This window comes from Ascaphus truei, chromosome 13 (genome assembly GCF_040206685.1).
Source record: "Ascaphus truei isolate aAscTru1 chromosome 13, aAscTru1.hap1, whole genome shotgun sequence".
Taxonomy (NCBI): Eukaryota; Metazoa; Chordata; class Amphibia; order Anura; family Ascaphidae; genus Ascaphus; species Ascaphus truei.
In genome coordinates this window covers 19,746,193-19,772,384 of record NC_134495.1, presented here as the reverse complement: position 1 = coordinate 19,772,384, position 26,192 = coordinate 19,746,193, and the positions used below count along the sequence as shown (strand labels likewise).

The following is a 26,192-nucleotide window of genomic DNA, read 5'->3' as shown; positions in this document are numbered from 1 at the left end:
TATTGTTCTATCCCGGCCTGCAAAGATTTCCAAAGGGGCTTCCTCTCACTTAGAAGCGTCCAAGGAGGGTGCTACAGGAAGGTTAAGGGATGCAAATAAAGAAGTTGCTGCCCCTTCCAGCCTTGTAGGGGTTACATTGCCAAAGGGAATTCTGGTATATCTGCTGCTTCAGCAAACACAGTTTCTATCTTTGACTATATGCGTGCCAGCTAGCTTTCTGCTTACTCCGTTAAGTACAATGCGCAGGCAGATATCTACGGCAAAGTAACACCTGGAATAGTCCCCAGGAGATTGGTCAGCGCATTCTCTTACCGATGTGAGCAAAGCTACTTGCCAGCTGGGTAATCTCCATTCACAGTGGAGCTGTGGACCCAGGATGCTAAGAATCATCATTTCCATTGCATCTGCCATCTGCAAAGAGGGGGAGAAAGGAGGTGTATTAGCTACGGCGAGGCAGAATAAAGGGTCAGTCCCTCCTAGGAGCAAAGTGCACTAATGGCAGTGACATGTTTAAGGGGTCAGTCCCTCCTAGGAGCAAAGTGTACTAATGGCAGTGACATGTTTAAGGGGTCAGTCCCTCCTAGGAGCAAAGTGTACTAATGGCAGTGACATGTTTAAGGGGTCAGTCCCTCCTAGGAGAAAAGTGTAATAATGGCAGTGACATGTTTAAGGGGTCAGTCCCTCCTAGGAGCAAAGTGTACTAATGGCAGTGACATGTTTAAGGGGTCAGTCCCTCCTAGGAGCAAAGTGTACTAATGGCAGTGACATGTTTAAGGGGTCAGTCCCTCCTAGGAGCAAAGTGTACTAATGGCAGTGACATGTTTAAGGGGTCAGTCCCTCCTAGGAGAAAAGTGTAATAATGGCAGTGACATGTTTAAGGGGTCAGTCCCTCCTAGGAGCAAAGTGTACTAATGGCAGTGACATGTTTAAGGGATCAGTCCCTCCTAGGAGCAAAGTGTACTAATGGCAATGACATGGTTAAGGGGCCAGTTCCTCCTAGGTTGGGAGACCATATTTTCTTCAAGACAACCCAGACAAATTTCACGCATGCGCGAACAGTGAGCGCCCATTGTGCATGCGCTCGAGTGAGTGGCAAATTGCTGACCGTGCATGTGCAATGGGCCCTTGCCAGCCCCTTGTACGAATGCGCGATTGGCGCTTGCTGGTGGTGCGTGTGCACGAGCACTCAGCAAGCACCGATCACGCCTGCATGGCCGGCAAGCACCAGAAAAAAACGGGACATTTTAAGAAAAAAGGTCAGGACCCATGATCAAAGTCCTAAAAACTAGTTCTGGTCACCCTCCTTCTAGGAGCAAAGTGTACTAATGGCAGTGACATGGTTAAGGGGTCAGTCCCTCCTAGGAGCAAAGTGTACAAATGGCAGTGACATGGTTAAGGGGTCAGTCCCTCCTAGGAGCAAAGTGTACAAATGGCAGTGACATGGTTAAGGGGTCAGTCCCTCCTAGGAGCAAAGTGTACTAATGGCAGGACATTGGCACGAACTAAAACTAAGTGCCCTCTTGCACTGCAATGTGTTTTGTTGAAGAACTGCTTGCCCAGGCCAAACCAGTAAGGACGGACAGTTTCCACTGGAACTTCCCAAAGCCAATGGCCTCGACGGCATCTTCCACCATAAACGTATCTGCAAGGGAAGCAAAGACATAGATCAGTATTAGTCTATCATGCACCGGTCAAGGCCAATTAGCCACGGCCATTTATCAGCAGGGACAGTTTGACCAATACAGGTAATGTATCCCCTAACCCCTTATCCTCAAAATCCCTAACCCCTTACCCTAAAGCCCCTAACCCCTCACCCTAAAGCCCCTAACCCCTCACCCTAAATCCCCTAACCACTTACCCTAAATCCCCTAACCACTTACCTTAAATACCTTAACCCCTTACCCTAAACCCCCTAACCCCTTACCCTAAATCCCCTAAACCCTTAACCTAAAACCCCTAACATTAACCCCTCATCCTAAAACCCCTAACCCCTTACCCTAAATCCCCTAACACCTTAACCTAAATCCCCTAACATTAACCCCTTACCCTAAAACCCCTAACATTAGCCCCTTACCTAAAACCCCTAACATTAACCCCTTATCCATAAAACTCTAACCCGTTACCCAAAAACCCCTAACATTAACCCATTACCCTAAAACCCCTAACATTAACCCCTAATCCTCACTCTATTCAGCTCAGAGCCGAAACGGCCGCCGGCTAAACAGCAGCAGCAAACTGTCCCTCAGCGGCTGAATGGCCGCGGCTAGAAGTCCCTTTTCGGTGATATACTGCATGGGCAGCGTAGCACTGACGGTATCACACCATTCTGCTGGAAATATAGGCTATCCCATACGTACTGATTTCTGGGGGACATCACCAGAATGCCTTTCCCCCCCGAATATTACAATGCTGCGCTGCTGTATATAGCAGCATTGAGTATGACCGAAAACTGCTCACCGTCAAAAGCCTTTACAAAACAGAGACCCTAAACACATTATTGGGTCCATAATTATTAACGTTTGTGACCATCCCTGCCAGCATTTAAAGCCAAGTCCCTCATATCCTAATGGGGACATGTTTATTTTGTTTTGAGCTCCTAAAGACGATGGAGTTATTCATATGTTCAGAACCTCCGGTGTTTGGCACAGAAATATACGTGCCCTCTTGTTTTCCCTTGGGCATTTATGTTGGGTCTGAGTCCTAGCAGGTTTGCGGAGGCCCCTAACTGCACACAAATAACATTTTACCAAGACGGCATTCTCTTGTACATAGTTACAGACGTTGTGTGTGACATTGTACCCCTCAGATGACACAATATATCCAATTGTGATACAGAATATCACAGTTTCCATGCCAGTGTTAGTGCAGAATAATACGTGAAATAGACATTTTCAGGCACTTCACAATATTTGCAAAAAGATACTGGCGGTTTATTATTATTGATTACATCATGTTGACACCTAATAAGTGCTCTGCGTGTTATTATATGGCTCTGTGTGTTATTACATAGCTCTACGTGTTATTATATACTGTAGTTCTGCGTGTTATTATATGGCTCTGTGTGTTATTACATAGCTCTACGTGTTATTATATACTGTAGCTCTGCGTGTTATTATATGGCTCTGTGTGTTATTACATAGCTCGACGTGTTATTATATACTGTAGCTCTGCGTGTTATTATATGGCTTTGTGTGTTATTACATAGCTCTGCGTGTTATTATATGGCTTTGTGTGTTATTACATAGCTCTACGTGTTATTATATACTGCAGCTCTGTGTGTTATTAGATAGCTCTGCGTGTTATTATATAGCTCTGTGCGTTATTACATTGCCCTGATTTTATAACATTGCTCTGCGTGTTATTACTGTATATAGCTCTACGTGTCATTACCTAGCTCTGCGTGTAATCATATAGCTCTGCAACGCATTACTGGTTCCTCTGGCCCTGAAGAAACGACATATTCTGTAGTACAATGCAGGATTCTTGCCATTGTTCTGCAAGGAGTCCTCTGTGTAATTAACTTGTGCACTTGCAGCAGGAGGAAATTACAGTGTCTACAACAGGCCCAGCGAATGCTCACCCGTTCTGAAATGTCACAGCAAGCCGAGGAGGGAGAGAGCTGCTTGCAATGGGGTGCTAAAAATAACCGGAAAAGTCCATTTTCGGAGAAGAAAGCTACAGATCCACTGCAGTGAAATCCACCCGAAGGGTACAGGTGTTTAAAGAAGAGAAAGGAAGGAGCACAAACAAAAATCAAAGGAGTCTTCCAAAAATACTGGTGCTTTGCACCGTCCCGTGGTTCGTTCAAGCAAACAAACGCCACGCGTGGACAATCATGGCGGCCAAAACCCTATATTTTTGCTGCTGGAAGCAGCCCACCGTCTCTTGGGGAAATACATCATCCAAAGATGAGTGAAGAAATCAGCGGGCTGTAGGCATAGTGCCTTCAAATTCACTTTATTCAAGCATATTAAAAGCCTATTACTTACCATCCGTTGGGTTGGCAAATTCCTTTGGCACCGTGGTCCCATCCTCAAGTTCCACCGCTTCCAAGTCAGTGTGGACGGGCCCAAGCTGAATTTCGTGCTCCCCAGAAATGTTGTCACCGTCTGATCTGGAGCTTTCACCCGTGCGGCGAAACTTGACAACACTAGAAAAGGGATTATAGAGCCCTGGTCATCGGATGCTCTAAGTTTCTGTTCTCTTGGTTCAACATCTCTCTCAAGGACTTCTATGAATTCACCACACAAGGTTGTTAGATCTCTGTAGCTTTAACCCAAGACTTCCATCGAAAAGCAGACTAACAGTACGAATTAGTTTGTAGTGTGGGGGGGATATATAAGCCTTAGCTTCTCCATACTGGAAAATTCACCTCCTCCCCTCCTCCTTCTCTGGCACTCCTCTTACACTGAGATCTAACACAGCACAGCCTGACATTATACACAGACACACACCCAGATATAGAAATAAATATATATAGTGATGTTTATTACAGAAACTACTGTATACAGGAAGGCTATGAATCCACTCAGCCATTGTTTGTTAAGGCGCAGAAAAGTATCCATTTTTCAACAAATCTAATTCTTTTCAGCTATTTGTGTTTTCAGAATTTACCATTCCCTTTTTCTTTAACTTCGCAATCAAATTTAGGTTATAAGTGTTTGAAAAGACGAATTCAGTGTAAATGGAATTCCATTGATAACTGGTCCTTGCCCATACTAACTGAAGCTGGGTATTGTAAACTGCCTCGAGAATAAATGATATTTGGAACTGCAAAGAAACCTGTGTCGAACCATAATTACTGGAACAAAGAATCTATATTTTCACCTACAGAATAAACGTTTATTTTCATTCAGGATCATATGTATGAAGTGCTGCTCCACAGGACACCATCCAGTTTGGGCCAACACCTTGAATTATCTCAAATGTGTCTTCCCACGCTGGATGGTGTCTTCTGGCATAGCATCACTTAGTAGATATCGGCGTTAACCTTTAAATGTCAGCATGAGCATGCTGCCCTGATACATAAATTAATTCTCTTCATCTAGCTACGGACAGACACCTGCCTCAAGAATGGATGTAATGTACAAACTAAAAAAAGACTCAAACACCCAGTTAGTTTGAGCCTACTTGCTTAAAGCCAAAATCCACTTTATATATATATATATATCAGTTTTCTTATCTGAACCAGGTGGTGCCTCAGATCTGATCTGTGATCAACACACTTCCATGGACCCCATGGCTCCCGTAGTATCATAACCAAGTAGACATATTTGCCCCTCCGGACACAAAATGGCATTGGTGGCCAATAGGATGACATTGTGGCTTTTTTAGTAGTGAACCCGGAGGCCACGTTTGTAGTTTTTTTAAAGAAATTGCAAAAAAAAAAATGATTGTGAACTAGGGGGTCCCCAGAGATCGGTCGAGCATCGATCAGCTATGTGGAACCCCCACTTTGGTAAGCTTAAAAAAAACATTTGGGAGGGGATTGCTGCTATAAGGCCTGACTGTTGGCACATAAGGAACCTAATATAATGAATTATCCAAGTTCTCATACAGCAATACACTTACATACGTCAACTTGTATCCCTTGGCCAGAGGTCGTGCTCATTATTCCCATCAGTATCAATCAAACCACAGAATTAACAACCAAACAACATTGAAAATCTCAACACTAACCTGTGTAACTATGGAAATAAACTTCTAGAAGAAAAGAAATTCCAGCAGTTAATCTGGACATTAAATCCGTTCCTGCCTCTCCATCCATTATTACTGTGATCTCAGTAGATGTTGATTAGCCTAAATTAGTGTACCAATAGCAATAGCATTTCTCCAAATAACCCATAATTAACCCAGCCTTAATTATCACTAAGACAAGTTCCTTAGGTATATATTGCCATTACAAGCTGGACTTGTTGTAGCCCTTGAGCACTACTGGTTTAAATAATGCATCCTTCCGTCTACTTCAATGACCTTGAAAGAACAAAACACCCATTTGTCACTGAGTACCGGCTATTTCTAATCCATTGCTATTTCTTTGACGTATCCAATCTGTATTTACATTTTTAAAACATCCTGGGTTATCTTGCGGTGTTTAATTCATGGCCCGCAGAATACCTGCTTCCTCTGATTGATTTACCAGATAAAAATCAATGCTGTCGATCTCTCATGACTTCATCTGTTGCATTAAATTACACTATTATATAATGTATGTATAGCTTTATTTATATAGCGCCATCTATATATATATATAGCGCTTCACAGCAGTAACACACGGGACATAATATAAAATAATGGTAATAAGCGCTTGGGACATACAAGTACCATTAGGAAAAGGAGTCCCTGCCCTGAAGAGCTTACAATCTAAGTGGTAAGTAGGAAGAATGTACAAAGACAGTAGGAGGGTGTTCGGGTAAGTGCGTCTGCAGGGGGCCAAGGTCAATGTATGAGATGTATAGTATCAGCAACGGAGCTACCCATATGCTTTGTTAAAGAGGTGTGTTTTAATGAAGGTCCTAAAGGTGGATAGAGAGGGTGCTAGTCGGGTATTGACGGGAAGGACATTCCAGAGGTGTGGGGCAGTCAGTGAGAAAGGTTTCAGGCGGAAGAGGGCTTTAGATACAAAGGGGTAGAGAGAAGACATCCTTGAGCAGAACGCAAGAGTCGGGATGGTGCAAAATGAGAAATTAGGGCTGAGATGTAAGGAGGAGCAGAGGAGTGTAAAGCTTTAAAAGTGAGGAGAATTGTGTGTGTAATACAGGATTAATTAACTAGTTTTTCTCCACACTTAAGCTTAAAAGCATGAGTGTTCTTTTAAGAATTGATGTCTTATAAAAAGGCTATAATAACAAGTTTCCACACAGATTTTTTTTTTATTACATTTTGATTTGATCCAGCTAATGTCCACAGAAATTGCTGCCTTGTTGATTGCCAACTGAACAGAGTCACAAAGATCGGGGAGTTTCTGTGGAGTCTGGGTAATCACAAAAAGCTGACAGGAGGACCCAAGATTTAGTTTATCTGCATTTTATTTGGTTTATTTTCCTACAAATAAATGTGTGGGACAGTAGCCATGAGTTCAGGCTTTTGAGATGTTTCATCCAGAAGATGTGTTTTTAGGTGTGACTTAAAGGTGAGGAGAGAAGGTCCTTGGCATACAGTATACTGAATGGGAGGGAGCTCCACAGGTAAGGAGCAGTGAGGCAAATGAGTTTAAGGTGAGAGAGCAGTACAAGCTCATGTTACTATTATGGATATGACATCATTGGATGTAAAAGCCACACCATGTGATCGAGCCACAGGTAACAACACTGGGATGAAACACCAAAGCTGTCACTTCTCCTGGTAAACCACTGAGGTTCCAGATTCATTCATTGCCAGAAGGATGTGCAAGGTGTTGTAGAGTAAAGGAGCTACAACTTGGGGGAAATGTTAACCCTTCCACTGCTGGATGTGCCAGCAATGCATGTCATTGCAAATGTGTTACTTGCACTTCCGTGCAGCAAGTCTATTACCTTCTGTGCAATGGTTTTAATGGTGAACAGACGTACAGAAAAAACCCATCAATACTTCATAGCAATAATTACATTTTATGCTGCATTACACTCATTGACCTTTGAAACAACACGCACATAAATGCCTTACTGGCCTGGCCTAAGGCAGGGGTGCTCAACCCCAGTCCTCAAGCCTCTTCCTCCCCCCCCCCCCCCCCCCAGCAGGTCAGGTTTTCAGGATATCCCTGCTTCAGCACAGGTGGCTCAATCAGTCCCAGCTTCAGCACAGGTGGCTCAATCAGTCCCTTCTTTAGCATAGGTGGTTCAATCAGAGGCTCAGACTGAGCGTCTGATTGAGCCTCCTGTGCTGAAGCTGGGATATCCTGAAAACCTGACCTGCTGGAGGGGAGAGGGGTTAGGACTAAAGTTGAGCCACTCTGGCCTAAAGATTCCTCATCAGGCTGCACATGAATAGGGAATAAAAGAGGATGACTTGTATGGGAATGGAGGAATATTCCGACCAGCAACTTGTTGAAGATACATAGGGAGCCCTTTTCACATGAAACTTTCATTGAACTCAATAGGGAATTTAGGTAAATAATGGTCCAATTGGCCACTTCGGCTGATATAGAATAATCCCCCATAAGGGCACATGCATTGAAGTCAATGGAAATGAACGCTGACATGTGTGCAGTAACCCTTACCACCGCTGGCTGCACGTGTCCCATAATGAGCGTTAGCTAACTACAGAATAGAAAGAAATAAGAACAAAAACTAAAGTAGAAGAAAAACCTTTAAGAGTTAACTAGTGGTTACAAAGAGTTGAAGCTTTCAGGGCTACTAAAGTAACGGAGTAGATTATATTTTATGAAGGATAGGTCATCCCAAACTAACCTTATTTGTTTCTTTGAGGAGGTAAGCAGGAACTTAGACCAGGGTAATGCCGTTGATGTGGTCTACTTAGATTTTGCAAAGGCTTTTCATACGGTTCCACACAAGAGGTTGATGTACAAAATAAAGCAAATTGGACTCAGTAATAATATATACACCTGGATTGACAACTGGTTGAAGGATAGACAACAGAGTGTTGCCATAAATGGAACTTTTTCAGGTTGGGCTAAGGTCATGAGTGGAGTACCTCAAGGATCGGTACAGGGACCCCTGCTTTTAAACTTGTTTATTAATGACCTTGAGGTTGGCATCGAGAGCAAAGTCTCCATCTTGGCTGATGATACTAAATTGTGTAAGGTAATAGAATCAGAGCAGGATGTAATTTCTCTTCAGAAGAGACTGGAAACGTGGGCAGGTAAATGGCAGATGAGGTATAATACAGATAAATGTAAGGTTATGCATTGGGGAAGCAAGAATAAACATGTGACTTACAAATTAAATGGTGATAAATTGGGGGAATCCTTGATGGAGAAGGATTTAGGAGTGCTTGTAGACAATAGTCTTAGCAATAGTGCCCAATGTCATGCAGTAGCTGCAAAGGCAAACAAGATCTTATATTGCATTAAACAGGCAATGTATGGAAGGGAAGTAAACATAATTATGCCCCTTTACAAGGCATTAGTTATAAGACCACACCTTGAATATGGAGTACAATTTTGGGCACCTCTACTTAGAAAAGACATTATGGAACTAGAGAGAGTGCAGAGAAGAGCCACCAAATTAATAAAGGGGATGGACAATCTATCTTATGAGGAGAGGCTAGCTTAATTAGATTTATTTACATTAGAAAAGAGGCATCTAAGGGGGGATATGAAAACTATATACAAATATATTCGGGGACAGTACAGGGAGCTTTCAAAAGAACTATTCATCCCAAGGGAAGTAGAAAGGACTCAGGGGCATCCCTTAAGGTTGGAGGAAAGGAGATTTCACCAGCAACAAAGAAAAGGGTTCTTTACAATAAGGGCAGTTAAAATGTGGAATTCATTACCTATGGAGACTGTGATGGCAGATACAATAGATTTGTTAAAAAAAAGGTTGGACGTCTTTTTAGAAAGGAAAGGTATACAGGGATATACCAAATAAGTAAACATGGGAAGAATGTTGATCCAGGGAATAATCCGATTGCCAATTCTTGGAGTCAGGAAGGAATTTATTTTTCCCCTTATAAGATTTAATTGGATGATATGACACTGGGGTTTTTTTGTTTGCCTTCCTCTGGATCAATAAGTACGTATAGATATAGGATAAAGTATCTGTTGTCTACATTTAGCATAGGTTGAACTTGATTTCAACCTCATCTACTATGTAACTATATTGTACAGTAGATGAGGTTGAAAAAAGACATATGCCCAATGACGTCAGCCTATGTTGAAAAGGTCCCTTCTTCAGGTGTAAATCTGCATGAACAAGGGACATTAGTTGTCCTAAAAGCTTGCACTTTTTTAACCACTAGTTAAACATTACATTTTAAGAACATCTTTTTGTACAATGTAAAGGACAAGTGACTATTTGTATGCACACAAAGTCCTCACCATGTAGTAGAAACATTTGTAGATATCAAGTACGTTGATGTAATAAGATTCCTCTTTATTCAATATTTTAAGAAGGTTTCTTCCAGCCAATAACACACCCAAACAATGCAGCCAAGTTATGTTGCTTTGCTAAGTTCGGGCCAATTGTATAATAGCTCAGGCAGGGGGAAGAATAATTTATATTCAGATCCCACAAAAAGTCAGGGTAATATCTCTCAAAATTAGAAGCTGCCGGAAGATTGTAGAATGAGAAAGATAATTTATACAAAAGGATTTTTGGACAATCTATGACTGCACTTTGTCTTGTCATCTTGTCCTACATTCCCACTCTCTCATTGCTCCCTACGTTTGGTCTCCACCCACTCTCCTCCAGGCTCCTTCTCTCTCCAGCTTCAAAAGCCAACTGCAAATGAGCTTTATAATGAAGCATTCCCATGACTCTTTAACACAGATACGTGGCCCCCCTGCACGTGTACTTACCCTCTTGACTATGTCTTATAATATTTGCATTTCCATGTACAGTACTCTGTAGGTAACCAACACTGCCTTTAGGAAACCACTTTCTTAATACTTGTATTATTAGTATAGGACCACGAGGATTACCCCTATACCACCTAGTAAACTCTTTTTTTCTCAATGCATACTTTTATATTTGATGCATTTGTTTATATTATTGTACCTGTACGATGTCTTGTAGGACATTTCAGTACAGTGCTGCGCTGGCATTATATATATATATACATTGTATTGTATATATATACACACACAATACAGTGATTAGCATTTGATTTGAAGGATGAGGAAGTGGAGGAGCTACAGTAACTTCCATAACCTTCTATATAGCCCCCTTATTAGGCAGCTCAAGAATGAAAAACTGTGCTGGAGATGCACAAGGCAGTAATTAATGGGACATTCACCCACACAAATCTACCAGTATGCTCAGAGCCAAAGCTAAATTATTAATGTATTCATAAGAAAAGATCTAAAAATATGACTTTAAGCAACTGTAATACTGTATGCAACAAAAGTCCTTCCCCACATCACGGATCCCTTTAAGTGTCTATGGGGTGGTATATAGGGTGGTAGCCAGAAGCTGTAATTAATAACATGAGTCAATACAGGACTTTGTTTTTTAATGAACAGAAGATACTTTGCACGGTGAGACTTTTATAGTCTTACTCATGACTGCTCTATATTTTAAAAGGCATTAACTTAGCTCTCTGAACTATTTTGGTTTAAGACATCAATAAGACTCACATTCACTAGTCACACAAGTACATAGAGACACTTCTATATTACAAAACTCCAGATATCTCCATGCAATCCTAAAATGATTAATTCTAGGATACTAAAATACTCTTAAGTTACCTACACATATATAAACATACCACACAGTCAAATGTCTTTTGTCCCTATAAGACAAAAGAATAACAAATAAAACGTCTAAAATGAACAACACAAAATACTGCCATATCATAGTAGCCTGTTCATAATACTTAAAATACTCTAAGGCGAATGCAGTGGTAACATTGTCAAAAACACATGCTGTAAATGCATTCATATTTAAAAGGATGGCAAACATGTTAAATCATTGTAGCATGTGTAAGTGTAACACAATATTAAGTCACGTACACATCAATGTACTGTATGCATTAAAATAATGATGTGATCCTATTTTTCTACAAACCTCATTGTATTGTGAAAAAGCAAAGCAACTACAGTATAAGGACACTGAATTCCAAATAGTGTGTCTCAGTCTGTAATACACAGAATTCTAATTATTGCACAAATCCAATCCTTCTGCGCATATTCCTTGCATGCTAAAGACACCTAATCCACATTATTTCATATATATGTTATTAGCAAATAAAAGCCACAGAGGTCCAAGGTACCCATCCATCTCAGATGATGCCAACAAAGGATGCAGATCCAAAGTAGACGAGGGAGGAAAGGGCCCTTCTTGTTCTGGCATAATCTGCATGATAATGTTTTACTGATTGTAAAATATCATCTTAGTGATTATCTTTTATTGTACTACTCACGGCAACTGTCTGAGCTGGAAGAGATCATCCTCCATCTCTGTATTGTGTATGGTAGAGATAGTCCCCCACTTCTCATTGCTTGTTACATTGTGGGGGGATGGGGGTTCAGGAGCTGAGTGCTGGACAGCTCCCTGGTGCTACAAGGAGCCTGCAAAAAGGCACTAGCAGATGTGTCTGACTTCAGCACTGGTTCATTGCCAGGAAAGCTGGCTACCAAGCCCCTCCTGTCTCTGCTCATAGAAACCATTTCTCCATTGGCTTACTCATCCTTCTCCAGATTGGTTGCTGCATAGTAATTTCCCATTGGCCAGTCATTGGTCCCTAACCCTATTAGATGTTAGCAATGTTAGGGTTGGGGATAGCGAAAGCTGATTGATAAAATTCAGCATGACTATTCCTGCTTAAGGCAGCAGTCCCACCTTGCAATATATACTGGGGTTGCAACAGAGCTGCAGTCTCCAACCTTTTGCCTTAAGGACCGGCAAAAAACAAAATAACATTGGAGGACCGGTTAATACTAGGGCTGACATTGTAAACATGCATAAATTATATATATACATATACACACAATTGAATAAATACATTTTAACATTGACTCAATCCCCCTCCCTTTCATTCAATCCTCCCCTCATCACACGCAATCCCCCCTCCTCTCACTCAATCCCCCTCCCACTCACTCAATCCCCCTCCCACTCACTCAATCCCCCTCCTCTCACTCAATCCCCCTCCCACTCACTCAATCCCCCTCCCTCTCACTCAATCCCACTAACTCAATCTCCCTCTCACTCAATTCCCCTTTATTTGTAAATAAGACAATAAAGATGTGTGATCATATTAAGACTCTATTTATACAAACATTTAATAGAATAATATGTTTTTTGGAATGTCATTATTACAATACATGATTACACAATTTTTCCATTCATGAGGAACGGCGTTATGAGGTCATTCCTAACCAAAAAAGGAAATATCTCAATATATAACTAGGTAGCCAAAACCATATCAATAACAATGATTGTGTATATCAGTCTATCTATCTATCTATCTATCTATCTATCTATCTATCTATCTATCTATCTATCTCTATCTCTATTCTATGCAACATTGAGAAGAGAGGCTGTAACCGCAGTACCTGGAAGATCATTGGGGAGGCTTCATCCAGCAGTGGGGAGACAAGGGCTGAAGGTGATGATATATATTGTGTTCAGCAAAAAAGGGGACACCTTTCATTTTTCAATATATCTTATAGATTTCTCGCTCAATCCCCATGACAAGATGCACAATTGTAGGTCTGGTATGTAGATTAACAGTATATAAGAAGCACAATGTAGACAATCAACTGATGGTAACAAAATTAAATTAAAAAAATTAGGTTTTAATATCTAACCAAAGGTCAGTAATGATCTTACAGGTGACAAAGTTGAGACATTAGGGGGTCTGACGTAACAGCATTAGGATCTAAGAAGCCATTTTGTTTGACTATTTTAGTTCGCCATTTTGTGTTGTCTTTGTAAGTTTTTATGTCATCTTTCTATGTGAAGAAATCTGTGTGAACGAACGTGTGAAACAGAGAATGGAATGTTTTCGCTCCTAGCTGATGCTTATTGAATTTCCTCGACCAATCAGCTCCAAATGAAAGTGTAAACAGGCCAGACATTATGAGAAGCCTTGTTAGCAGTCTAAGATAAGCTCAGATTCTTACAGTAAACTTGTTTCTCATACTCATATGCCAGGTGGCAGAACAGAAACATCACATTTAACCCCATAATGATTTTTTAGCTTACATACATTTATTCATTATTATTATGTATTACAAAATTACATCAGCTTTAGTATTGTTATGTATTACAAAATTATGTAATATTTAGTGACGCGCAAGCCCCCCATAAAGGGGTGGAGCTTTAGTTTTTAGGGTATAAATGTATCTCATACCGTATTATCTGGGAGGGAGCTTTTTGTTTTGAAGCTGTCTCCGCTGTGTGCACCTGAAATAAACTCATTTGATAACTGAATTTTTGTTGTAACATTTTTACAGCTTTAACAGATGGTAGCAGAGGATGGTTTCCAATATCTCGGATGCAGAGCTCCTGGACAGGCCACTCCTCAGTCACTCAAACCCGAGCGCTCATAAGAATCAAGGTAAAAGGCACCTTTTTGAGGAAAGCCTGAGTTTAAAATTGTTTTGAGTGATGTGTAGAGAGCTGGCCCTTAAAGGGTGTCTTCTCTGAGTGACGGAAACCTGTATCAGGTGAGTGTATTATTCTCTGTTCCTGTATTCATTTAAAAGTGTAAGAGTTGTTAGGGGCTAAAGTGAGAGTTCCGTTAAAAGTTTTGGTGTTTTTGGTGAAGAGAGGGAGTGTTTGTATGCTTAAGGGATTGTATTTAGACCGTCCTGGGTTGTGGTAAATATTTTTGTTGTCTGAGCAGGACTGGTCCCTGATTGTATATTTGCTCTGTCTTGTCATTAACATACCAAGTGAGTTTATTCATGGATATCTGTTTAGAAGGTCTTATCTGTATCTCTCTGTATCCATGTGATAAAAGAATAAGGTTTATCAGGACTGGGTTGGACCCGCTGAAGTAATTCAAGTTTTTTCTTTGGTATAGTTATGGTGAAAAAATATGATTGGGGAACAGTCTCGTGACAAGTCCTTATTTGCATATTTACACTATTCCGAACAATAACATGCCAAAACAGTTGTACAGGCATACCCCGCTTTAAGGACACTCACTTTAAGTACACTCGCGAGTAAGTACATTTCGCTCAATAGGCAAACAGCAGCTCGCGCATGCGCCTGTCAGCACGTTCTGAACAGCAATATTGACTCCCTACCTGTACCGAAGCTGTGCGCAAGCGGGGAGACTGTAGAGCCTGTTACACATGTGTTATTTACATCAGTTATGCACGTATATGACGATTGCAGTACATTACATGCATCGATAAGTGAGAAAAAGGTAGTGCTTCACTTTAAGTACATTTTCACTTTACATACATGCTCCGGTCCCATTGCGTACGTTAATGCGGGGTATGCCTGTACGTAATCAGCTTGCGCTGATTATTGTAACGCTAAATTGTACAGGTCAATTAAATTTGATTATTGTATCAGGAGTATTGTACAGGTCAATTAAATGTGATTATTGTATCAGGAGTATTATACAGGTCAATTAAATTTGATTATTGTAACAGGGGAATAATGGGAAACCAAAAATTCTCAAAAGATTGTGTGTCTGCAGACAAAAATAATAAAGAATGAATACAGAGAACGAAAAGAGATGATATAAATATATTTTGTTGGCCAGTGAATGGCACTGTTTGTACTATTATCAACAATTTGCGCAGATGTTTAAATGATAGAGGGTTCTTTTTCTGTGGGATTGAGAAGCTCAGGGAGCGCCGTCTCGTGTGTTTATGAATCCCACAGGGAAACATACCTTACGTTAATATTGGTCAAAAGAATTCTGTTGAGGGACAGGAGGGTCCCACTGCATTTATTTTAACCATTGCCAGGACAGAAGTTAATATAATAACAAGTGAAATAGAAAGTGAATAGGAAAGAAATAGGAAGTGAATTTGCCGATAGATAATCAAGGCATACGATGGTGTTGAGGAAGTAGGTATTGAGAGTTAGTTTTATATGCAGAAATTGGGATACAATTAGAGACTGTGTATATTGTTTGGAAGGGACAGAAAGTGTTATAATTGTAAAAAGGTAGGACATTTTGCCAGTAATTGCAGAGCAGCCCTAAGAGAGAGAATAGAAGAAAAAGAATGGGCATATGATAAAGTAGCCTTGTAACTGGTAAAAATTTAAAGGGCTTGTTCGCACTGGCCACACGAATAGGTCTTTTAAACCAGAAAATATTCTTTTTCCTTCTGTTCAAATGTCAACTAGAAAGAGAATCAGAATAACAGTAGCACAGACCGCGCCACCCCCCCCCTTTTTCTCCAAAGGAATGTGCAAAAGATACGAAAGTTAACTCAAAAGCTCCGGAGCATAAAAATTAGTTTTAAAAGCAGGTTATTTATGAGAAGTTGATTGGCTGTGTAGGAGAGAAATTTGTGTCAATGTTCTTTGTGTGTCTGTATTGTGGTTTCTGTGTTTGTAAACCAGTAAAAACACGTCAATTGCATTACTATAGGATTAGGATATGTTGGAAATATTTTAAAAATATGCTGATAAAAGCTCACACTTATTGTTTAAATTATATATGGTGTGTTCATGAGCTATCTAACCTCAGTTGTATAATTGTCCCGTTTTTATTTTTGAGAGGCCATACATTTTTTCATTTTTATTGCTGTGGAGAGAGCTCCATTTTTAACTTTAAGCTGAAGTTTCAATCCAGTAATTAATATTTAGAAGACGGAGAAGCTGTTTTGTTATCTGCTCGGCACTCTCAAGGTCATTTGGCGAAAGCCCCGGGCTGGCTAATTGCCCGAGATAAACAAACTCTGAAATTATTTTGTAGTCAAATAAATAATAATGCTCAGTGTCTTTAAAAAATAAAGCTGGCAGTGTGCTCGGCACTGTGCAAAGAGATTATATTACAAGAAATTAGTGTGAAGTCCTATACAAAAGCATTTGACTATCATCTGCATATGTGATGTATTTTATAACTTTTAACCATTTATTTTTCCATAGGTGTCCCATTTTATTATAAGCAGTAGTTATTGTTAAAATATTTGTAGAATGTTTTGCCAGGAAGTGGTGTATTGGGAGTCACCTCTCGTTTTTGGGTATGTCCTGGACATAGAGTTAAAGGACATAGTTGCAAATGCAGTTACATAAATAAGCAGGGTATACATTATATACAAGGCATTTCACATTTTTAGCAGAATAGTTACAGTAGAGTGAACACATTCTTTGTCCATAACTTTGGATAGTATTATATTGTAGTGTATGACTTTATTTATATATAGCGTCAAAAATGTACTCAGCACTTCACAAAGAATACAGTAGAGGGAATTATAATAGAATAGTAAGTGCAGCAAAATCAGACAATAGGAAAGGAAATCCCTGCCCTGAAGAGCTTACAAGCTAAGGTTTGAGGGGAATTTACAGAGATAGCAGGTGAGGGAATGTGGCGGTAGGGAGGGTTTGGCCCGGGATTAACGGGGTTACCCCCCAAGGGCCCCCCCTCTAACCTCGCCAGGGAGACAAGGGGTTAACTGGGCTGAGGCCCAGAACTGTGACTTAACCCTTGCTAAATAACATGAAAATGCTTATTCCCCTGTGTAAATGATGTTGTTGCTGGATCAGGGTCTGCATAACCCACCCACTGGGACTTAAGGGGTTAATGAGCTACAGTTTAAGGAAATCCCACTGTATTATGTCCTTTAAGGAAATCTGGACTTCAAAGGGTTAATTGAAGTTGAATGTGAAAAGAGAAGGTTTTAGAACCCCACATGATAGATGCAGATGGGGGAATGCAAGCTTTTGCCTAAATATTGGTTCTCTGTGTTTTAAAACTGCCCTGCAGTTGATTTTGTCCTGGGATTTAAACCCAGGTTGGTGACAAAAGGCAGTGCTGAATAAACAGTTACCTGAAAACTGGTATTTTGGTAACGGAGTAAGCCAGGACCCTGAGCCTTGGGGTACAGCCTCCGGGTCACCCCCCAAGTACACACATATTAAAAATATAACTTTGTCATAAGAGGGACATATATTTTTGATAAAGTGACTTTTTGCAGTTTTTGAAATACACAGGCAGAATGCTAATAATGGTGTGCTAATGTACAGGCAGAATGCCTGTCTTTGTAATGCGTAAGGAACCAAATGGTGCCTCATATGAGTATTCACTGGAAGTGTATATCAACAGAGAGGTGTGATACATCGCCCTGATCAATAGGTAACTGACCTAATTGGTTATGCGAAAAGCAAAAGCCCACTTCAAAAGGTTTATTGACGTGGCCAGTAGGATGCTAAATAGGATATCCTGCTAGATTTGAGCCTGGCTTCCCAGGGGAATTGTTTATGCGGGAAGCAGGCAAAAGGAAGGGAAGGGTTTGTTATTCACACCTTCCAGCAAAAGGTATCCCCCAACAGGATATCAAAAGTGAGTAACTTTATTAAATATAGGAATACTGTGAGATGTCCTTGGCTGAACCGGCTAAGAATTACATAAGTGTATTGGCGGGGGGCAGCCGATCTTGGGAAGTGTAAACCCTGTACAGGTACCTGCTGCTAAATGCCAGATATTAATATCTCTATTAATGTTCATATTACAATGTAATGATGGGTCTCTCTACGAGCGTCAGGTGTCCCAGAATACAGTAATATATCTCACCTGACTGTGTGTATTACGGAACGGAAGTTATGCAATGATTTGCAGTAAATATGAACTTTTGGTTAAGTCTGAGGAACCCCTGTGGTGATGAGCAGGAAAGGCTAGAATTTACAAACCTGATCATCAAAGACTATTGGGCTAATTGCTTATGCTTGGCCCAACGGACAAAAGGAATTAACCAGAGGAAGTGGAACTCTTCACACTGTCCACCCTGCTTCAAAGGGTTTGTTGATGGGGGGGGGGGCTACCCCAAGCTGGAAGTCCCAAAATGAGCTTCAAAAGCTTCCAAGGGACATTTGGTAGCCGTCTCGGCACCTAAGGTTACAGATAGAGGGACAAACGGTTTATAAACTGCTGTCCACCCATATATCCTTTGTCTTCGTTTGCTGAATGATTTCCTGATTGCTGGATGAAACTGCCAGTTCAGATGGGACTGTTTTCATTATTTTCATCTTTTACGTAAGTGTCTATATTTTGCCTGTTATTGTATAATCTGTTGTGTTCACCTTTATCAAGGAATAAATTATATTTATCATATCTTAAGTCTCGTCCCAGTTCAAACCCAGGTATATATATATATTTATATATATATAGTTTTTTGGTGTACAATTACAGCCTGTCGCAAGCTCTCGTGACAGGCTTGTAATTAACTGGTGGCAGCGGTGGGATTGAACTGGACCTGGATTACAGTATTCTGCGGGGTACTGTGATCCAGTGGGAACTTGATGGTAATTGCAAGTTCCTGGGACTAAAGATATTGAACACACAGTGTACAACATATAACACAAGATATGGCACCTCCTCACTGTTCCCCTACTTGTGAGAAGCATTTCCTCCAGAACCAAAGTGCCGGCCATCCGTCTGACTGGAGCCGGGCACTGAGACCAGAGGAGTGCATCAAGTCGGCGCGGGGAGCAGCAGCCAGCAAGGCTGAGAGAGAGACAGCAATCGGTGAGCATGAAACCCGGCAGGCTGAGCAAAGATCCACAGCTGCAGCTGCTGTAACCATCAGACATGTGGAGGGAGCGGGTGGTCTTGCACCAGGAGAGGTATTGGCCGTTGCGGCGGCCAGTCCATTTTACCCAGAATTGCTGGCCCTGTTGTTGGCGCAGGAAGAGATGTCCCCAGCAGAGCGGCTCGAGCAGCTGAAGCTGGCGATGATCCGACTCGCTTATCCCCTCCCAGAGCCCGGCGCTCCAGCAACTCCGCTCTGGACTCCGTTGCCCCTTGCTGGGGTTAGTCCACCGGCGGCGGAGAAGCTCTGGAATGAGCCCGGCGCTCAGGCAACTCCGCTCTGGACTCCGTTGCCCCTTGCTGGGGTTAGTCCACCGGTGGCGGAGAAGCACCGGCAGTCGCTGCGGCACTGCCAACAAATGGGCCACAATAATGCCCAGTGCCCTGACCGTGCGCGGTCAGGCGAAGAAGCCCCTCAGGGCCAACGCTCACGAGCTGCGGAAAAGATGACCCAGTTAGCGGCATCCTCTGATGGCTCCTGCCCAGCCGGGGCGACAACCCTCCGCGGGACGTCTCCTGGAGAACCTGGACGGGCTGCATCAGCAACAGTGGCGGAGAGCAGCGGCCATCCACCTGATCCCGGCGGAGAACCAGCGGCGACGGCAGAGAAGACGCCGCCACTCCGGCATCCTGCTGGCGGCAGTTTTATTTGGGGGGAGGGACAGGGTTTGCGGGAGGGGGTTATTTTACCAAGTTTGCATGGAGCTGTGTTCCTCCACAAAGACCTGGGACCCTTGTCCTGCACCGTTTTACCTGTACCCAACCCGGGCGCTGTTGCGGCAGCGGCCCGGTGCTGCCCAGCCCAGATGGGGCCGGCGGCGGCCGCTCCAGTCCCCCTGCAATTGGGACCAACGAAGGCGGCGGTCTCTGCGGGGACCAGCAAGGTAAGCCAGACCAAGTCGCAGACTGACTCTGACTTATGTTTCCCTATGACTGTACCCTGTTGTTTCACTCTAGGGGTGACTGGGGGGTGGCAGGAGATAGGGGCACCAGGGGAGGGGAAGGAAGGGCAGCTGGTAGGGCAGTCAGGATTCCCCATTACCCTGGCGGGGCAGCAAGGGGACTCTCAGTTAAGAGCCCCACTGTTGCAGCCTTGCTCTGGGCTGGAGGTATCAGGGGTTGTGGCAAAGTTAGACCACCCCCAGATCACCTGCCAGCCAGGAGCTAAGGTGGGTGCATCTGCACCAGCAACCCTGAGCTCATCCCCGGTAATGGGGAGACAGTGTCAGGGAGATGGCCTCACTCAGGTGTCCCTAGGATCCAGGTTAGGATTAGCTAGGGAGAAACGGAGTGAGGGGAGGCTGCAGGTAGGTAGCCCGCATCAGTTACCAGGGGAGGGGGAGGAAGGGCAGCTTGTAGGGCCGCCAGGCTTCCCCATTACCTGGGCAGAGCAGCAAGGGGACTCTCAGTTAAGAGCCCCACTGTTGCAGCCTTGCTATGGGCTGGAGGTACCAGGGGTTGTGGCACAGTTAGACCACCCCCAGATTACCTGCCAGCCAGGAGCTAAGGCGGTTGCATCTGGAGAGATGCCCCTGGGCTCATCCCCGGTAATGGGGGGACAGTGTCAGGGAGAGGGCCTCACTCAGGTGTCCCTAGGGTCCAGGCTAGGATTAGCTAGGGAGAAGCGGAGTGAGGGGAGGCTGCAGGTAGGTAGCCCGCAGCAGATCTCAGTGAGAGAAGGAGGGCTAGTGGTAGCCAGGGAGGGAAAGCATCAGGTAGTGACGCTAGAGTTTCCCGTTACCCTGGCAGAGCCCCAGGGGGTTTCTCAGATCAGCAACCCCCTGTTGCAGCCTGGCTATGGGCTGGGGGTATCATGGGCAGTGGCCAGTTTGTGCCACCCCAGGGATACCTGCCAGCCAAGCGCTAAGGCGGTTGCATCTGGAGAGGTGCCCCTGAGCTCATCCCTGGTAAGGGGGAGACAAGTTCAGGGAGGTAGGTGCACTCAGGTAGTTCCAGGGTCTGGGGTAGGATTGCCCAGGGAGGAGAGGAGTGCAGGTGGGCTGCAGGGAGGTAAGCAGCAGGCTGAGGTGCTGGGCCTAGGGGAGGCTAGGCAGGGTGGCACAGAGCCAGGGCAGGTAGGGTCCCTACAGAAGAGTGACATAACCCTGTCCCAGACTTGGTTGACAGGAAAGCGACGGTCTGTGCTATATAGCTGGTCTCCTGTTGGTGCAGAGATATGCCAGTTTCTGGGCAATGTGCACCGGAGCCCCTTTCACCCTGGACTTGGTTCCCAAGGCACTGGGTGGGGGGCAGAGGGAGGCAAAGGAGAATGCCCGGCTTTGCAGGAACTGGACTTTACAATCCACTGTGTACTGGTCAATGCCGGAGGACAATTTTGCCAGGCCAATCCCTCAGGACGTATTGAGTGCGTCAAGAGCGCCAGTGGTATCCCAGGGCCATGGGGAGGCCGCTGGGGTACCAGGGGCCCTTGAGCAGGGGAGGTGTGGCGGTAGGGAGGGTTTGGCCTGGGATTAACGGGGTTACCCCCCAAGGGCCCCCCCTCTAACCTCGCCAGGGAGACAAGGGGTTAACTGGGCTGAGGCCCAGAACTGTGACTTAACCCTTGCTAAATAACATGAAAATGCTTATTCCCCTGTGTAAATGATGTTGTTGCTGGATCAGGGTCTGCATAACCCACCCACTGGGACTTAAGGGGTTAATGAGCTACAGTTTAAGGAAATCCCACTGTATTATGTCCTTTAAGGAAATCTGGACTTCAAAGGGTTAATTGAAGTTGAATGTGAAAAGAGAAGGTTTTAGAACCCCACATGATAGATGCAGATGGGGGAATGCAAGCTTTTGCCTAAATATTGGTTCTCTGTGTTTTAAAACTGCCCTGCAGTTGATTTTGTCCTAGGATTTAAACCCAGGTTGGTGACAAAAGGCAGTGCTGAATAAACAGTTACCTGAAAACTGGTATTTTGGTAACGGAGTAAGCCAGGACCCTGAGCCTTGGGGTACAGCCTCCGGGTCACCCCCCAAGTACACACATATTAAAAATATAACTTTGTCATAAGAGGGACATATATTTTTGATAAAGTGACTTTTTGCAGTTTTTGAAATACACAGGCAGAATGCTAATAATGGTGTGCTAATGTACAGGCAGAATGCCTGTCTTTGTAATGCGTAAGGAACCAAATGGTACCTCATATGAGTATTCACTGGAAGTGTATATCAACAGAGAGGTGTGATACATCGCCCTGATCAATAGGTAACTGACCTAATTGGTTAATGCGAAAAGCAAAAGCCCACTTCAAAAGGTTTATTGACGTGGCCAGTAGGATGCTAAATAGGATATCCTGCTAGATTTGAGCCTGGCTTCCCAGGGGAATTGTTTATGCGGGAAGCAGGCAAAAGGAAGGGAAGGGTTTGTTATTCACACCTTCCAGCAAAAGGTATCCCCCAACAGGATATCAAAAGTGAGTAACTTTATTAAATATAGGAATACTGTGAGATGTCCTTGGCTGAACCGGCTAAGAATTACATAAGTGTATTGGCGGGGGGCAGCCGATCTTGGGAAGTGTAAACCCTGTACAGGTACCTGCTGCTAAATGCCAGATATTAATATCTCTATTAATGTTCATATTACAATGTAATGATGGGTCTCTCTACGAGCGTCAGGTGTCCCAGAATACAGTAATATATCTCACCTGACTGTGTGTATTACGGAACGAAAGTTATGCAATGATTTGCAGTAAATATGAACTTTTGGTTAAGTCTGAGGAACCCCTGTGGTGATGAGCAGGAAAGGCTAGAATTTACAAACCTGATCATCAAAGACTATTGGGCTAATTGCTTATGCTTGGCCCAACGGACAAAAGGAATTAACCAGAGGAAGTGGAACTCTTCACACTGTCCACCCTGCTTCAAAGGGTTTGTTGATGGGGGGGGGCTACCCCAAGCTGGAAGTCCCAAAATGAGCTTCAAAAGCTTCCAAGGGACATTTGGTAGCCGTCTCGGCACCTAAGGTTACAGATAGAGGGACAAACGGTTTATAAACTGCTGTCCACCCATATATCCTTTGTCTTCGTTTGCTGAATGATTTCCTGATTGCTGGATGAAACTGCCAGTTCAGATGGGACTGTTTTCATTATTTTCATCTTTTACGTAAGTGTCTATATTTTGCCTGTTATTGTATAATCTGTTGTGTTCACCTTTATCAAGGAATAAATTATATTTATCAAATCTTAAGTCTCGTCCCAGTTCAAACCCAGGTATATATATATATTTATATATATATATAGTTTTTTGGTGTACAATTACAGCTTGTCGCAAGCTCTCGTGACAGGGAATAAGTGCTGTAGATGGCAGTGCTTGGCCACAATGGGTGGTAGGAGTGACTGTGTGTGGGATAATAGCCATGAGTGCAGGCTATTGGGATGCTTGATTTGTGGGGCGAGTTTTAAGGTTAGTATTTAATGAAAAGGTTGATACCATTTGCATTGGAGAAGATGACAGGGCGGCATAAATGAGAGCAAGTGTGTATTGGGAAAAGAGAGATTGGCCTATAGTTGAGACAGTGTTTTTGTCCCCACTTTTGAAGATTGGGACAGCTCTGGAAGTTTTCCAGGTCTTAGGGATATGGCCTGCAGAAAGAATAGAGTTGATTATGGAAACAATTGGTTTGACAAGGGATGAGGCCCCAAAGTTTTAGGAACTTAGATTGTAGTACAGTCAAGTCCACATTAGCGGCTTAGTTTTAAATATGAGGAGCGTTAATAGGGGATACTTCTGTCTATATGCGGATGCTAAGACAGTAGTAAACACATTGATACAAGAATTTATTCCTAAATATAAATTATCTCCCTATGAGACACTTATGGGATGACTTATGACTACCAGTAGTTCAAAGGAACAAATTAAGGACCAGGTTATTGGTAATAAAACAATTAATATATTATAAGTATTGTACGCAACTAATAGATTTTTGAGTCTCTATAGGTATAAGACAAAGTTAAAAGTGCACCTACGCGAGCCGGAGTTAATATTCAAGTAGTTCCTACGCAAGCACGTTCTTCATCCCAGATGAAAAGACCATTTCAAATACTTCTCACCACTAATACCGCAATTAAAGTGTCAGAGATTTCTTCTTGGATCCATGTGACTCACGTAAAACTCATTCCAGCTGCACCAAAGACCAAAGTCATCTAAAGCACAGCCGCATCAAGATAAAGTTTTGACGTTCATAAAACATCTGACCGTTAACCAACGAGGAAAATAAGATACCAGGCTGAGGCCTGGTTTTATCAGAACATTTCATTTTTTATCAAAGACTCAATATTTTTATTCTTTTATAGTGTGTTTAAGTTAGAATTTTAAGATGTATGCACCATTGGGTCTGCGAAGGTATAATCCACAGAGAGATGACAAGATTGTCATGGGAATCCTCTCTACAGAGCCTTGTCAGCAATACTCATCTGCCTGTGTTCCTTATACATCGCAGATATCTATCACCATGGTCAAGGTAACACTACACTAAGCACCATCTCACCCACAAACATCACAAAGACTATTGGTTCCCTGGAAGTGAGGCTTGTGAATGCTCTTGTATGTGTTTTGGCAGTACTCATCACTCTTTATGTATGTGTCATGTGCAGCAAAACTTTGATCCAGAAGTGTGTTGCACCCCCACCGAGAGGAGGGGGTCACCCAGGGGCATGTGTCGGCCACAAGGAAAGGATCATAAGTCATCCATTTTGACCATCACAGACATTTTTTGTTCTGTTTTTCTGAGTGAATGATGTATATGATGCGTGCAGGAGTGATGATCATGCATTCACTTCCACAGATACCAACCCCCCTCAATTCTCAGTAATAGAATGTTGTGCTAATTCTCAAAATATATGATGGTAGAGATAGATGCCATTTTCTTTAGCTAGCAGCAGAAAGGTCACTTGCCTAAAATAAGGTTTTTAGCATTTTTTGTATCCATTTTTACACACTAGCAACACCAATCATTTATGGGTCAAGTGCCTGCAACAACCAGAAACAGGAGAAAAACACCAAATATTTCAGGGCTGAAAGTAGTTTATGGAAAGAACAATTTTGGGTTAGTTTAGTTCTAAATGTAGGAGTTGGGTTACTATATGACAGGCTTAATACATTAACAGATGTGTTGGATGATGTCCTCAATCACACCACTACAGCCATTGCATCACTAAACCAAGAACAAGTCCAGATCAGGCTTATGGCCTTACAAAACAGAATGGCTTTAGATTACATTTTAGCATCAAAAGGAGGTGTATGTGCCCTAATTAAAGAACAATGTTGTGTTTTCATCCAAGATCAGAGTGGCAAGGTACAGCATGAGTTAGACAAGATAGAAGAAATTCAAGAAAGACTTAGAAAGAAAGGTGACACAGACTGGGACCCTTTGGGGCTTGATGGATTGGTAGGATCACTGGGAGTGAAATTTTTGAATGCGGTAATGTGTGTGCTTATGATACTCGTTGTCATCTATGTTTGTGTCACGTTTGTCAAAGGAATGATCCACAAATGTGCTACCCCCTCTGCAGACATGATGCCATTTTTGCAGATCCAATTTACAGCTTTACAGCAGTCCCTTGAAGAAAGAAGATGCCAAGTACAGTGTTCTAACTCTGGAAAAGAAATTGGCCGCAACGCCACACGAGACTATGACTACATTTGGCAGGCACCCTCTTGCACTGTCCTATACCCTCAAACATTATCAGATGATAATGATGTAGGGTGACCAGTCGTCCCGGTTTAGCCGGGACAGTACCGTTTTTTCATGTGCTGTCCCGGTTTTTTATGTGCTGTCCCGGTTTTCAATTGATTCTCAAAATGTCCCGGTTTTTACTTGGGGTCCCGGCTTTTGGGGCTGCGGGGAGCGGAGGATGCAGGGAGCGGAG

At 42.9% G+C, this 26,192-nt stretch overlaps 1 protein-coding gene across 3 annotated transcripts in view; it reads right to left on the bottom strand.

Annotated features, from left to right (window-relative positions):
* The window catches only part of SVOP (SV2 related protein), a 46,133-nt gene that overhangs the window by 17,654 nt on the left and 2,287 nt on the right, over positions 1-26,192 (bottom strand). For 2 of the 3 annotated variants that reach the window (XM_075568787.1, XM_075568786.1), the window contains exons 3-5: positions 3,990-4,150; positions 1,557-1,642; positions 313-411 (exon numbers count right to left, since the gene is read on the bottom strand). In XM_075568787.1, coding sequence (XP_075424902.1) covers positions 313-411; positions 1,557-1,642; positions 3,990-4,150 — 346 coding nt within the window. Of the gene's footprint in view, positions 1-312; positions 412-1,556; positions 1,643-3,989; positions 4,151-12,021; positions 12,236-26,192 lie in introns of those variants that run through there. The other variant, XM_075568785.1, reaches the window with a different exon arrangement.